This window comes from Henckelia pumila, chromosome 1 (genome assembly GCF_033568475.1).
Source record: "Henckelia pumila isolate YLH828 chromosome 1, ASM3356847v2, whole genome shotgun sequence".
NCBI classification, from domain to species: Eukaryota; Viridiplantae; Streptophyta; class Magnoliopsida; order Lamiales; family Gesneriaceae; genus Henckelia; species Henckelia pumila.
In genome coordinates this window covers 105131842-105145125 of record NC_133120.1, presented here as the reverse complement: position 1 = coordinate 105145125, position 13284 = coordinate 105131842, and the positions used below count along the sequence as shown (strand labels likewise).

The 13284-nt window shown below is 28.9% G+C and overlaps 1 protein-coding gene across 2 annotated transcripts; it reads left to right on the top strand.

Annotated features, from left to right (window-relative positions):
- Positions 1-8490: 8490 nt before the first annotated feature.
- LOC140888022 (heat stress transcription factor B-2b) lies at positions 8491-11732 on the top strand. 2 transcript variants are annotated; one of them, XM_073295700.1, is made up of 3 exons: positions 8491-8623; positions 9081-9370; positions 10787-11732. In XM_073295700.1, exons 2-3 carry the CDS (start codon positions 9128-9130, stop codon positions 11483-11485), a joined length of 942 nt encoding a protein of 313 aa, XP_073151801.1. In that variant the 5' UTR covers positions 8491-8623; positions 9081-9127; the 3' UTR covers positions 11486-11732. The 2 variants fall into 2 exon arrangements, with proteins under 2 accessions (XP_073151801.1, XP_073151797.1); XM_073295696.1 differs by having other exon boundaries at positions 8613-8739.
- Positions 11733-13284: the final 1552 nt, after the last annotated feature.

The window sequence follows — 13284 nt, the reverse complement described above, 5'->3', positions numbered from 1 at the left end:
GATATCACTATCATTAGCTCAAATTGGTAGAGAATCCCCATATTATCTGGAATGAATAAATAGTGTGGGCCCATGAAGCGCAACTTGATGTTTGCGAAAATACGTATGGAGAAAAACTTTCAGAATATATAATCAAGACAAGCTTGATCAAAAGAGGATATGTATATCAATTTTATGATTATAAATATGTTGGTTTAGTTGATTTCTTTTGCCTCCAATCAACTATTAAACCATGAAAATAAATGCGTCATATTTGGGGATATCTGAAAGATATATTATAAATATTATGTCAAATGCTCATGTACTGAAAGTTAATGTTTGTGCGAGCAATGCACTACAATAAATCTCTTGAAGAGATTGTAAATATGTTGGAAATAAATTGAATCTTATGATCAATTATCTTGAGAAATGAGACTTTATAACGCGAAATTCTCATTTATTATTCTTGTAAAATAATGTTTTCAACATTGAGGAGGAGGAAATAAAAGCTACAAGAATATTTGAGATCGATCCAAATGAAATATAAAGTGAACATGATGTTCAAATTTTAAATCTCAAATACATTATTTAATCTTGTGTATAAGATCGTTTAGCTTCATTTATGTTCAAGTTGAACAATATATATAAATCGTCTTTAGTGATTATATAAAAAATGAGTGAACATCTCAATGTGAAAAAAAAAAACAATGGAGACTGATCGTAATGAAATAAATCGACGTCCTGCAGGACCATATTTTATATTACTTGCAAGTAAATGAAAAAGGACGCTAGAAGTGTGAACGACCAATTATTTCAATGAATCCAATTTGGATTATGTTATTCCTAAAGAATTACAAGTATATTAAAATATGATATTTCACAAATTATTTGGGATCGAAATGATTTAATCATTTGTGTGTTTTGCTAGGGCTAATTGCATTAATCTCCCATATGAAAAGTCTAAAAATCATAAAACCCCCTAAAAAATATTAATAGGCTAATGCATCCCTCAGTTTTTTAAAATGTAGCATATTTCACCCCTATGTTATACAAACTCGGGCACATTTATACCCTCTCATAGGGGTTTTTATGCTAATTTTTTTAAAACATAGGGTCTAACATGCTATTAATTTTACACAGGGTGTTTTATGTCTTTTAGACTTTTCACAAGGGGTGTGGATGCAATTAGCCCGTTTTGCTATTAGCAAAGTTTCTCAAAATATTTCAAGCGGATTATGAGAAAATATTTGCACTTGTCATGAATGTATTGATTTGATGGTGATACATATAGAAACATCCTCGAAAGATTCGATGCTCAAAATATTATTTTTGCCAACTTAAAGAATAAGAAAAAATATTTGGTCTTGAAGTACCATACCTATGGAAAAATCAGCATCTGAATCAATTTTTGGCAAAACAGTGCATAAGATTGAAATATTAAGAGTTAATAATTGAAAGTGATGCTTGCAAGAGGGGGATCAATTAAAATTGTACTTTTTTTCCCTTGTCTATGATTTTTCTCACGTGGTTTTTCATAACAAAGTTTATAATGAGACAATTAACATATATCGCGAGATGTCGTACTCTTTTTCCTTCATTAGGATTTTGTTCCACTGGGTTTTTCCTGACAAAGTTTTAACGAGGCGTATCTATTATCGGAAAGACATCTAAAGAAAGTATATGTTGATGTACTCTTTTCCTTCGTTCAGATTTTTTCCACGGGGTTTTACTGTCAAGGTTTTAACGAGGCAGCACTTGAGTCCCGATGAAGTTCCCAAACATACATCTTGCCAAATGGAGATTTTGAATAATTGATTGATTGTGCAAATAATCATCTAAGGGGGAGTGTTATAAATATATTATTATTATAGATGATTATCTTATTAAAGATATGTGATCAAGATAAATATGTAAAAATAATATTTATACAGATTTGTATCTTGCAATCTTTTCCTATAAATAGGGGTGATTGAGTTCAATGAAATTTGCACCTGAGTATTGACTTATATGAATTATCTCTTCTCTAATTAATTCTCTCTACTCATCTCTCTATTTCTATTATGATTTATAACACCCTTCTTACTTTATTAATAGTATAGAATAATATATATACTTTATCCTCGTTGAATAAAAAAATATAATTGTGCACTATTTTCTCACTGTCATGTCATATCTACTTTCCAAATTTTTAAAAACTTCTAAAATATTTTCTTTAATCGTTATCCAAAATTTTGAATTTTGTGATTTTTTTTCCACATAAATGCATGTAACTCGTGCCAAAATTAGTTAGTAATTTATGAGATAGAGATCCTCTACTGTGCTCCTTCCACAGCATTTGGTGATGTGGGACTTATTTATGGATATTTCTTGATTTTAGGCATTTAAGAAATTAATTATGTTAACTTAAGTAATTTTAATTTTTTGTTAAATTCAAATGTAATTAATAATTTTATATACTCTTCTTCGAATTTGTGTTAATTAATGGGTAAAATTTTTAATAATTATATATATATATCAAATGTACGCCAATATATATATATATATATATATATATATATATATATATATATATCAAATTATTTTTTTAATTTATTTAATATGAAATAATATATACAATTTAAATCTATTAAGTTAAATTAATAAGTTTACAATTCATAGTATTATATTAAATTTTTACAATTATCGTAAAACATTGGAACACACGATGAACTATTTGTATCTTGTTCAGAACCTCCGATACCTTATATATGTCTTCAAACAACCGGAAGTCAATTCAAATTCACCGAATTTTTGATGTTATGAACTTTTATTCTTTTTTAATGTAGACACAATATAATTGATCATCGTCAAATATTCTATTGAAGTTAGGGGTGCAAACAAGGGCGGATCCAGGAGTTTACATTAGGAGGGGTCAATCAGTATTTACAATATTAAAAATAATTATTATATGTTTTTATATAACTCTCAATAATTTTTTTTTTGAAACTTATAACTCTCAATAATAAGAATACAATAAATAAAAATAAATATAATATATAAAGTTAATATTAATATTTTTTTTGACAGTATGTTAATATTACTATATTACCAAAAGATAAAGATCAATATTTTTTTTTTACAAAATATACCTGATGAAGTATCAAATAATATTGTTGTAGCAATTAGATGTTATTGTCTCATTAAATCAATTTTTCTGTATAGTTAGTAAAGACATGTTAAGCGAGAGTCTTAAACTAAATTCTAAAAATGTTTATTTATATATATAATCAAAAGAATTAAAGAAATAATATGTAACTATCATTTAAGAAATTAAGTTTTGATTTCATTTTATAATCCATTTTTTAAAATTTTTTTGAAGAAAATTGGATACGAGTTTGTTTTTTGTCCAAGTCGATGAATACATTTTTCATATAGAAAAAGAATTGTAACTTGCAAGTAATTAAACAAGATCCGAAATCAAGAAGCAATAAGAAAATTAAATTCATCATAATAGGAAAAAAATAACGAAAAAGGTTAACATAAGTCACATAATCAAATGAAAAATTATCAAGTCACGCAATGATCAAATTTTAATAGTAAGATAAACCAAAAATTTATTAATTTTGGTTTTAAAAAAATCATGAAATTATGAACGACCAAAAGATCCAAAATCTCAAATCTTAAAATCACGTCAAACATATTAAAAATTTAATAAAGTATTGTGCATTGAAGCCGAGTAAACTATGAACTTTAAAAAATTTCTAATGTTTTAATTTTTTTTTTTCAAATAAAAGGTGTTAATTTTTCAAATAATAAAAAATAAAAGGTTATAAGGGAGTTTTAAATAAAGGTGTTAATTTTTCAGATAAAAAAATTAAAAGTGATAAAAGGATTTTAAATAAAATAGGTTAAAAGAGTAATATAAAAAATTTTAAAAAAATCAAATTAAAAGTGTTATGTAACTGAAAAGAATCGATCGAACATGTATCTTCGGACAAAAGTGAAGAAAGACCCAACCACTAGACCAATTGCATAAACATGGGTACTAAAAAAAGTTTTCAAATTTTTTTTTTTGGGGCACCTTCGCCCTATGGTGGGTCCTTCCTTGGGTGCAAACGAACTGAGTCGGTTCGTGAGCTTTATAAATATTTAATTCGTATCCAAACTTATCGAACTCGAGCTGAATTCGAACATGTTCGAACTTTTTTTTTGAGCCGAGCTCGAGCCAAAATTATTTTGTTCGACAGTTCGCGAATAGTTCGTGAGCCTTAATATTTTATTAATATAATATAATTATATAATAAATATATATGCATTTCAAACCTTTTCGAACATTTCGAGCTTTTCGAACCATAATATCCGAGAAATAGTTCACGAATAAGTTCGAATGTTTCGAGCCGAACTCGAACTTTATTTCGAGTCGAGCTAGAGCCAAAATATTTGAAATTATCGAGCTTCGAATCGAGCTCGAACTCGAATATACTCTTATCGAACCGAATTCATTAAAATTTTACAATTATTCGGCTCGATTCGATTCGTTTGCACCCCTAATTGAAGTCATGAATTTTAATTAAGATTTATCCAATACATATTCTTGAGTAGTTGTCTTTTTTTTTTTGAAGGAATAACATATTAACAATGTTAATTGAAATAAAATCTCAAAACACATGAATTATTTAATTTTGATGGAAATATGATACTAACTTTAATTTATGATATTGCATGATGGAATTGTACTAAATTTAAATGTAAGTGTTAACATATTAATAAACTCTATTGTTAAAAAACTTATTGATTATTGGTGAAAAAAAATAACAATACATCAAATTCGGAAAGCAATGATACGTACAGAGTAATTTTTTTAACAGGTAAAAATTTAATATAATCATATTAATTGTAAAATCATTAATTTAAGTTAATATAATTTTTATATATTATTTTTCATATTCCAAAAAATTAAAAAGAATTTGATATATATAATATTATTTAAAATTTTTACGCATTAGTTAATTACATAAGTTTCGAAGAAGAATATATCTAACTATTATTTAAAATTTGAATTTAACAAGAATTTTAAATTCCTTACGTTAACATAATTAATTTCCTAATGACTATAATTAAAAAAAGTCCATAAATAACTCCCACAACACCCAATGTTGTGGATGGAGCACAACAGAGTATCTATATCCTAATTTATGAGCATAATACACTTCGATGATAGTGAGAGGATTAACGCAAAAAATAAAACAAAATAAATGAAAACAAAATAAAAAAACAAACAGTTATACAAATATTTTTATCATCTCACAAAAAATAAAAAATACGAGGACGTAAAAGATAGGAAAAATAGGAAAGAAAGTGATATTATAATCTCGCCTCTATATATCTCAATAAAAAAATCAAAATAATTCAAACATTAAATTAAAACAAAAATTCTTTTGAGTCTGTCTCACGAAGTTATATTTTAAGACAGATCTCTAGCCCGACTCTACCCATGAAGAATATTGCTTTGATATCAAATTATTACTTTTCGTTGCATATGTGGACCAAGTTGATATGTTTCACGGACTTAAATTCGTAAGACTGTGACCATCACACAAAACATTTACTCTTGAATTAATAATAGTTTTATAAAGCGTTGTTATATATATATATATATATATATATATATATATATATATGGCGAGTACGATTTTAAACATAACATTTATAAAACCTAAACATAACGAGTGAGACCTATTTTTAGGACATTATCGCACAGAATGTCTGAAGGTAGACCTACGTAGTCTCATAAATGGGATCAAAACTTTTTTTAGTGGATATGTGTGTATGACGATAAATCATAAATATCTACCCCAAAGGATACCACCAAAGGGCAAGATGATATTTTGCCTTAGGTACAAAGTGCAACAGTAAAAAAGATAACACTTCAGAGTACGAAAGATAAGGTTTATCAGATCAGAATTAAAAGTAAAAGTTTGTTGGAGATTGCTGTACACACTCACAGGGCCACCAGGCCACCACATCTCTGTATATTTAAAAGGGTTGACCTCAAAGGTAGAAAGAAACCTCATCCCACATGAATCAGAAACTAATTGACTCAAGCGGAAGTTAAATCGAGGGATGTGCACAAGCGACATAGACCTGAGGGAGGGAGCAACATGGTCAACCCCAGAGCATATCCCACAATATTTGAGCAGAGAATATGCTCCACACGAGGATCGAATCTGCAACGATAGTAACAATTACTTTGCTATTGTATGAAAAATTAATACACCCACAAATAATAAGTATCTACAGTTTTGTTGCCCTCTACATAGACAGTCAGCTCAACTTGTAATTTTTTTAAAAAAGTTTTTTTGAGATGTTAACATGAATATCTCATTTTTTTTTTAAAAAAAAAAATTTAAAGCTGCAAGAGCGGGTGCTTATGTTACCCAGCATCTCTGCAAGTGCTCACAGTTGGTGCTGACATATATGTATATATACACGTAAAGATTTTTATGAGACGATCCCACAAGTTAATTTTTTGAGACGGATCTCTTATTTGATCCAATTTATGAAAACATATTACTTTTTTATGTCAAAAATATAAATTTTCATTACAATATGAGTCCAATCGATCCGTCTTACGGATATAAATTCGTTGGAGACCTATATTGCATTTATTTTTCATGTTGGCAAATTGGGGGTGAAAACAACAAATTATAAATATCTACGGTTTACTATTTCCATGTCATGCCACCAAATTCTTGTTTTCTACATGTAATAATTAATTGTCGGCTGATCAAATTTCCACAAAACAATATACTTTTATCGGTTGTTTCAAGTTAAGATAATTTGTTTTTTCATGTTAGACGTAAAACTTATCACATAACACATATAGCTTAAAATTTTCTCTCTCAATAATATTACAAGTTATACCCTAATTTTTTTTAATTATTTTTTGTAAAACTCAAAATAATTTATTTATTTTTTTAAAGCAATCTCAAACACTACTTATATACTAGCAATACCCCTAAGAGAGTGTTCGAGTCATTGAAGTATATAAGCTCTTAACAAATTGTCAGGAGTTCGATTATCCCAACCAATATCTTATCGGGCGAGCATGTTGTAGAGGGTTTCTCGATGTGGTTTATCCGATTAACGTAGTTTGCAGACTATTGCGTTAGCTTGAAGGTTTATCCCAGTGTACACCGAAGAGCAGCGGGATCGGTTTTCACATTATAAAAATATATATATACCAGTAGGTCGAATCACACATGGGGCATCTCCAATGATTCTCCATTTTGGAGAACATATCCAAAATGGAGAACCAAATCTGCTCCAACCCTTCTCCATATAGGTGCTTTAAAATAAAGCACGTGAATTTGGAAAATCACTATAGCAATGGAAAATGAATTTGGAGAATGACATTATTAGGAAAATGTCATTCTCCAAATTAAAAATTAACATTTTATGTTTTTTTAATCTTTCTTGTTTTATTTTATTTATATGTTTTTTTATTTCAATCTGTTTATTTAATTTTAATAGTTTTTTTGGTATTTGTTAATGTATTTCAAGGCAATTTGATGTCAAATAGATGGATTTTTTTTAAAAAAAGAATCGAATAATGTTTAATTTAGTTTATTTATGTAATTAATATTTTTTTATGTTAAATAATTTGAAATCAAAAATAAAAAATAGAGAATTTTACGAAAAATAGAAAATGTAAGTAGGAGAAGATTTTTGAAATAGAGAAGTCAATACTCTATTTTGGAGAATAGAGAATGAAAAAAAGAGAGAACGTGGTTGGAGATACTCTAATACATGTTATAAAATTTAATAACAAATACGAGCAGAAATTGTTATGATAAGGTTTCACGTCCATTTTTGTCAAACAAATATCATATTCATTTAGTTTTATTAAAAAAAATGAGTCAATTTTTTTTCATTCCATATGAATCACATATATCGTCTTGCGATTTATACACATGAAACCGTCTCGTTGTAAAATATTCGTGAATATTGTGGTCTAGAGATTTGAAACGATTGTTGTATCGAAACCAGGGAGGGACAGAATAATCGAGAATTGTAGATTTCTCAAAATGAATAAATGAAACCAACAAAGGGGGAGCAATAATTACAATTTTTTAAAATATTTTTTCGGTCGTATAATTCCATAAAATAGCCATCGATCTTATCTACAGCAGGTGAGCCAAAGGACACGTACGCTTAAAGCCACGAAAGGCATAAAAAATCCATTATATCATGACATAATCCACTGTGGCTCCCACCCACATTCCCCTCCTTCGATGTATTGTACCATAAGTCAAAAGTAGACTATATCTCTCCCTATCCAAATGTACAACACCATTTCAGCAAGGATTTCAGGCACCAGCTTTTCATTCGGCACCACTAGATCATTTCCCCAGATGGACAAGCAAAGAAACTTCTGGAAAACGAGATTTTTAAGAGAGCGAGAGGCATCAGGCAGCCTAAACCCTGTGGGCCCCAATAGTTTCACCACTTTCTCTTCTCTTTCTCGAAGCATCCGATAATTTCCACTGTTTTTTTTTAATTTTTATTTTTAATCCTAAAAAATAATAAATAAATTTCCTCTCCTTCTCTACAAGAACCTTCTAGAAAGAAGACAAATGCGCCATCTCTCATTCTAACGCCTCCGGTGTGTGTTTCTCTGTGATTCTCTCTTTGTTGTTGGTTTTCCAGCATATCTGGAAAGTGTTCTGGATTTGAATCTGAAAAAAGTTTGGAGATTTTGTTCTTTTTTCTTTTTTTCAGGTCTTTTTTTTTCCTTCCATATTTGTTAGTAATTTGATACTGAAATCGAGATAATCGATGCTCTTGTTTCTATGATCTACGATTTCCGAGATGTGAATCAAGGGGAAAATATAACTCATTTTTTCTGAATCTACAGAGATCTTTAATCTATCGGGCCACGTACATATATTTTTTTAAACTTTTGCTGAGTTTTGGCTGTTTAATTTCGTGAATCTCCGTGTCTTCTTTTTTGTTTTGCTTCGATCTGTTATTTAGCTGGCTGATTCATGTTAACGAATGTATGTTGTGAAATAATTTGTTGCGAAGTTCAGTTTAGATTTGAAAATTTTGCTTCGTTTTAGGTTTTGTGAATATTCGGCGCTCCGAGGATATCTAAGTTGAATGCGCAATGAGTGGGGATTCTACGACAGGAGGTGGCGGAGGAGGAGAGTCACAGAGGTCCACTCCGACGCCGTTTTTGACGAAAACTTACCAGTTGGTGGAGGATCCACAGACCGATGATTTGATTTCTTGGAACGAAGATGGAACGGCATTTATTGTGTGGCGACCAGCTGAATTCGCAAGAGATTTGCTGCCAAAATGTTTCAAACACAACAATTTCTCTAGCTTTGTTCGTCAGCTCAACACCTATGTACGTTTTTATTTGTTTATTTATATTTGTTTGTTGGGGTTAATTGAAAAATTAAATGAAATCGAAACATACTTTTGCGTAAAATTAATAATATTTATGTCTCTGTGTTTTAGAAAAATCAAGTAGAGAATTCTAGAACAAAATTTAAATATTTTTAAGAATTTAAAATGTCTTTTAGCTCGGCTTGGATAAAATTTAAAAATATTTTAAATCCATGGATTTTAAATGTATTTTTGTTGTTTAGAGAAGTAGCACCACAAACATCAAATCCACTTTTTTTTATGTTTATACGGTAATTCAGGGTAGTTAAGATGAATTCTAAATTCATCCAATAGAGTGGTGATTTAGAATTTTTTTAATCCATCTAAGTAAAATGTAAATAATTAAGTTATGAATTTGATATTTTTCTATGTTTCATTGTTAATACTAAAATTATAATCGAAATCCATGGATTTAAAATACTTAAATTCAAGCGTAACCTTAAATATTTTAGTATGGGTTGGTGTAATTAGCCGGTTTTTTTTGTATAATAAATAAAATTGTTCAAATAATTTTGTAAAACAACCTGATATATTTTGGAGTTTGATGTCTTTTAGATATTTCTAGAAAAACTTGTGCGATTAGTCATTGTATATTTTATAATAAAATTTTTGAAATAACTTTGTTGTAAATCATTGCTCTTTTATGGCCATAATAAGGGATCTTTTCACTAAGGTAGTGTTTGCAAACTCTAAAAATAAGTGATTATGGAGATTTTCTTAACAAATTTGTTAAGAAAATCCTCATAATTATTTATTTTTAGAGTTTGTAAACACTATCTAAGATGGTTTGAGTAAAACATTTGTATTTCAATACATTGGTAGGGTCAAAAAAAAAAGTTGACCGATCTTTTTTCTTTAAATTTTATTAGGAGGTTATTATGAGGTAATGAGATACTAATGATCAGTATGAGTATTACTTAAATCATTTATCGTTCATATCTTTACAGACATAATAATTAATGATATATTGTTAAAGTGATAAATCAAGAAACATTAGATTTATGGTTAGAATAATAGATTTAAGTTAGGTTGAACTTGATCGTAATGAGATTTTATCATTGTATCTTCAAAGGTTCATGATATTTATTAATGTAGGTGGAGAGTATTAATTTTTTCACATCTTATACGTAGCTAAATATTCACTTTTGGACGTGTTTTTGTTCGTCATAAATATAGTATGAAATTTCTTCAAAATTTGTCATGTAACCATTTGAACTATTTGATTTTCCTATTTACTTTGATTGTTATTCATTCAGATGATATAAGAAACCTTTTATTCATGTTGAAATTCAATATACTCTCCATAATTCTTCCCAAATATTTCCCTTTACTTTGAATACTTTCCATCACGCACTTCTTCTGGTTGAATGTGCAGGGGTTTAGAAAACTCGTTCCTGACAGATGGGAATTCGCAAATGATTACTTCAAAAAAGGTGAAAAGGCGTTACTAAAAGATATTCAACGCCGGAGGATATCGCCTGCTGTCGCGACATCAGCGGTGCCAGCGGCGGCTGTGGCGGTGAATGCTCATACAGTAACCCTTGCAGCATCCCCGGTAGCTTTTATCCAAGTCTCTCCCACAAATTCCGGGGAGGAGCAAGCTTTCTCCTCCAACTCATCTCCGGCGGCGGTCAACACCACCGCCGCCGCTGACGCCCCGACAGAGATGTTGCTAGCTTGCACGTCGGCTTCGGACATTGTTGAAGAAAACGAAAGGTTGAGAAAAGAGAATTCACATTTAAGTCAAGAGCTGGATCGATTGAGGAATTTATTTGGCAAAGTTTGTGGTTTGATGTCAAGTTATGCTACGAATAAATGCGAGACAAGTTTGTCGGAGAGGAGAGGATTGGACGCAATGACGGTAGCTGAGGCGGAGGAAGGCTGCGCCACCGTGAGCGGCGGCGGAGCGGAGGCAGAAGATGAAAAGGATGAGTCTTTCCCCAGAATTTTTGGGGTTTCGTTAGCGGCCAAGAGATTGAAGAGGAGCATGGAGAATGAGACGCCGTGTTGTGGGCCGCAGATTAAATCGGAGGCACAGAATTCTGGGAGCAGCGCAAATCACGACCCTCCATAACATGTGAAAATTGTACGGTCTGAAGAAGAATAATTGGTCTAATTTTACTTTGGATAAAGTAAAGGTCTAAGTAGTGGATAACGTTAATGTAATGAGTGAGACACTTATGTGCACAATGTGATATTTTGCGAGGTGGGCCATTCGAATTGTTGTGCTTGCTCCAAAACAGGATCGATGGGTTTGTTCTAAGGGCATCTCTAGTTATGAACCCAAAAAATGGGTTTATTTTTGCCACTTTTATTGCCATATCAAAAAGTTTAAAATTCATTATTTTTTAAATTTTTCATCCTCAACCATAAACTCAAAAAACACAACTATTGGGGTCCCGCTATCAAATCAAACATTAATTCTTTTATTTAATTTACTATTTTTATTTATATATTGTGCACATACATATTTATTTAACTAAATGTATATTTAGGTAATGATTTTTATTTACGTAATTAGTTGAAATATATAGATTTTTCAAAAATAAAATATTAACAAAACTCACATTTACATTTGTAAATTTATATTAATTTATTTTTTAAAAATAATTACTATATTATATAATGAAACCCACTACCAATTTCAAATTTCAAGTTTAAAAAATCATAGTTTTTATATTAAAAAATAATATTTAGTTATGTTAATTAAAATATTTTATATTTGATATAGAGTATTATGTTATATTTGTTAAAAAAAATTACTTAAATGAAAAAGACATGCTACTAAGTGTAGTAGCATGCACATATAACAAAATACACTACAAAATTTCAAATTACAAGTTTAATAAAATCATAATTTTTATAATAAAAATAATCTTTCAACTAAATATTAATTAAAATATTTTAAATTTGATATAGAGTATTATGTTATATTTTAAAAATTTAAAAATTTTGTTAAAAACTACTTAAATAAAAAAGGCATGCTACTACCATTTAATAAAACATACTAAATTTCAACTTAAAAAAATGACATTGAATTGTTTATGGTAATAATTTTAAATTATGTAACTAAATTAATGTTTATGATAATAATGTTAATTTATTTAATTTAATTAATCATATATCAATTTTTAATTATTTAGTAAATTTTATTATCAAAAAATAATTTTAATAAAATTGGTAAAAAATTTAAAACAATAAATATGAAGATAACGCAATTGTGAACAAAATTTTTAAAAAAAATTGTTTTAAAAAATGAAATTATTAAAAAAAAAAGGAAAGGATAGCATTTTGGTGCACAATTCCCCAAAAGTTTTCAGAAAAAGTAAATTTGAACATGGTTCATACTTTTAAACCATGTTTTAATTTTAAACCATGAACCCACTACCCACAATGATAGTGAGTTCATTTTTTTTGGTTCAAAATTTGAACCTCAAATTTAAACCTTCCATTGGAGATGCTCTAAAAGGTCGTCCAACTAAATTCGTTTGAGCGTATATTTGCTTTAAATCCTTAAATTCAAACATAATTTTGTGTTTAGTTTTTGTAAATATATATATATATATATATATATATATATATATATATATAGTTCTTTTATGGTGCCCAACTCATATGCCCAACTCCATGCCCACCATGTACAATATGTGAGTTGACCAACACAATTGATGAGTTGACTTATCACATATTGTACATGGTGGGCATGGAGTTGGGCATAGAGAGTTGGGCACCATAAAAGAACTCTATATATATATATATATATATGTTTGAATTTTTTGATCCATAACAAAATGTTTTTACACTTTTTGAGTTCACATGTTTTTTCTCGAGTGAAAATCAGAACAAAACATTGAAAATACAGTTTTAATACAT

Bases quoted from the DNA above. Each gene is read 5' to 3' on its own strand.
- LOC140888022 (XM_073295700.1), top strand. From the start codon at position 9,128: ATGAGTGGGGATTCTACGACAGGAGGTGGCGGAGGAGGAGAGTCACAG. The intron at 9,371-10,786 runs GTACGTTTTTAT...TTGAATGTGCAG, and splicing joins TTCGTCAGCTCAACACCTAT to GGGTTTAGAAAACTCGTTCC.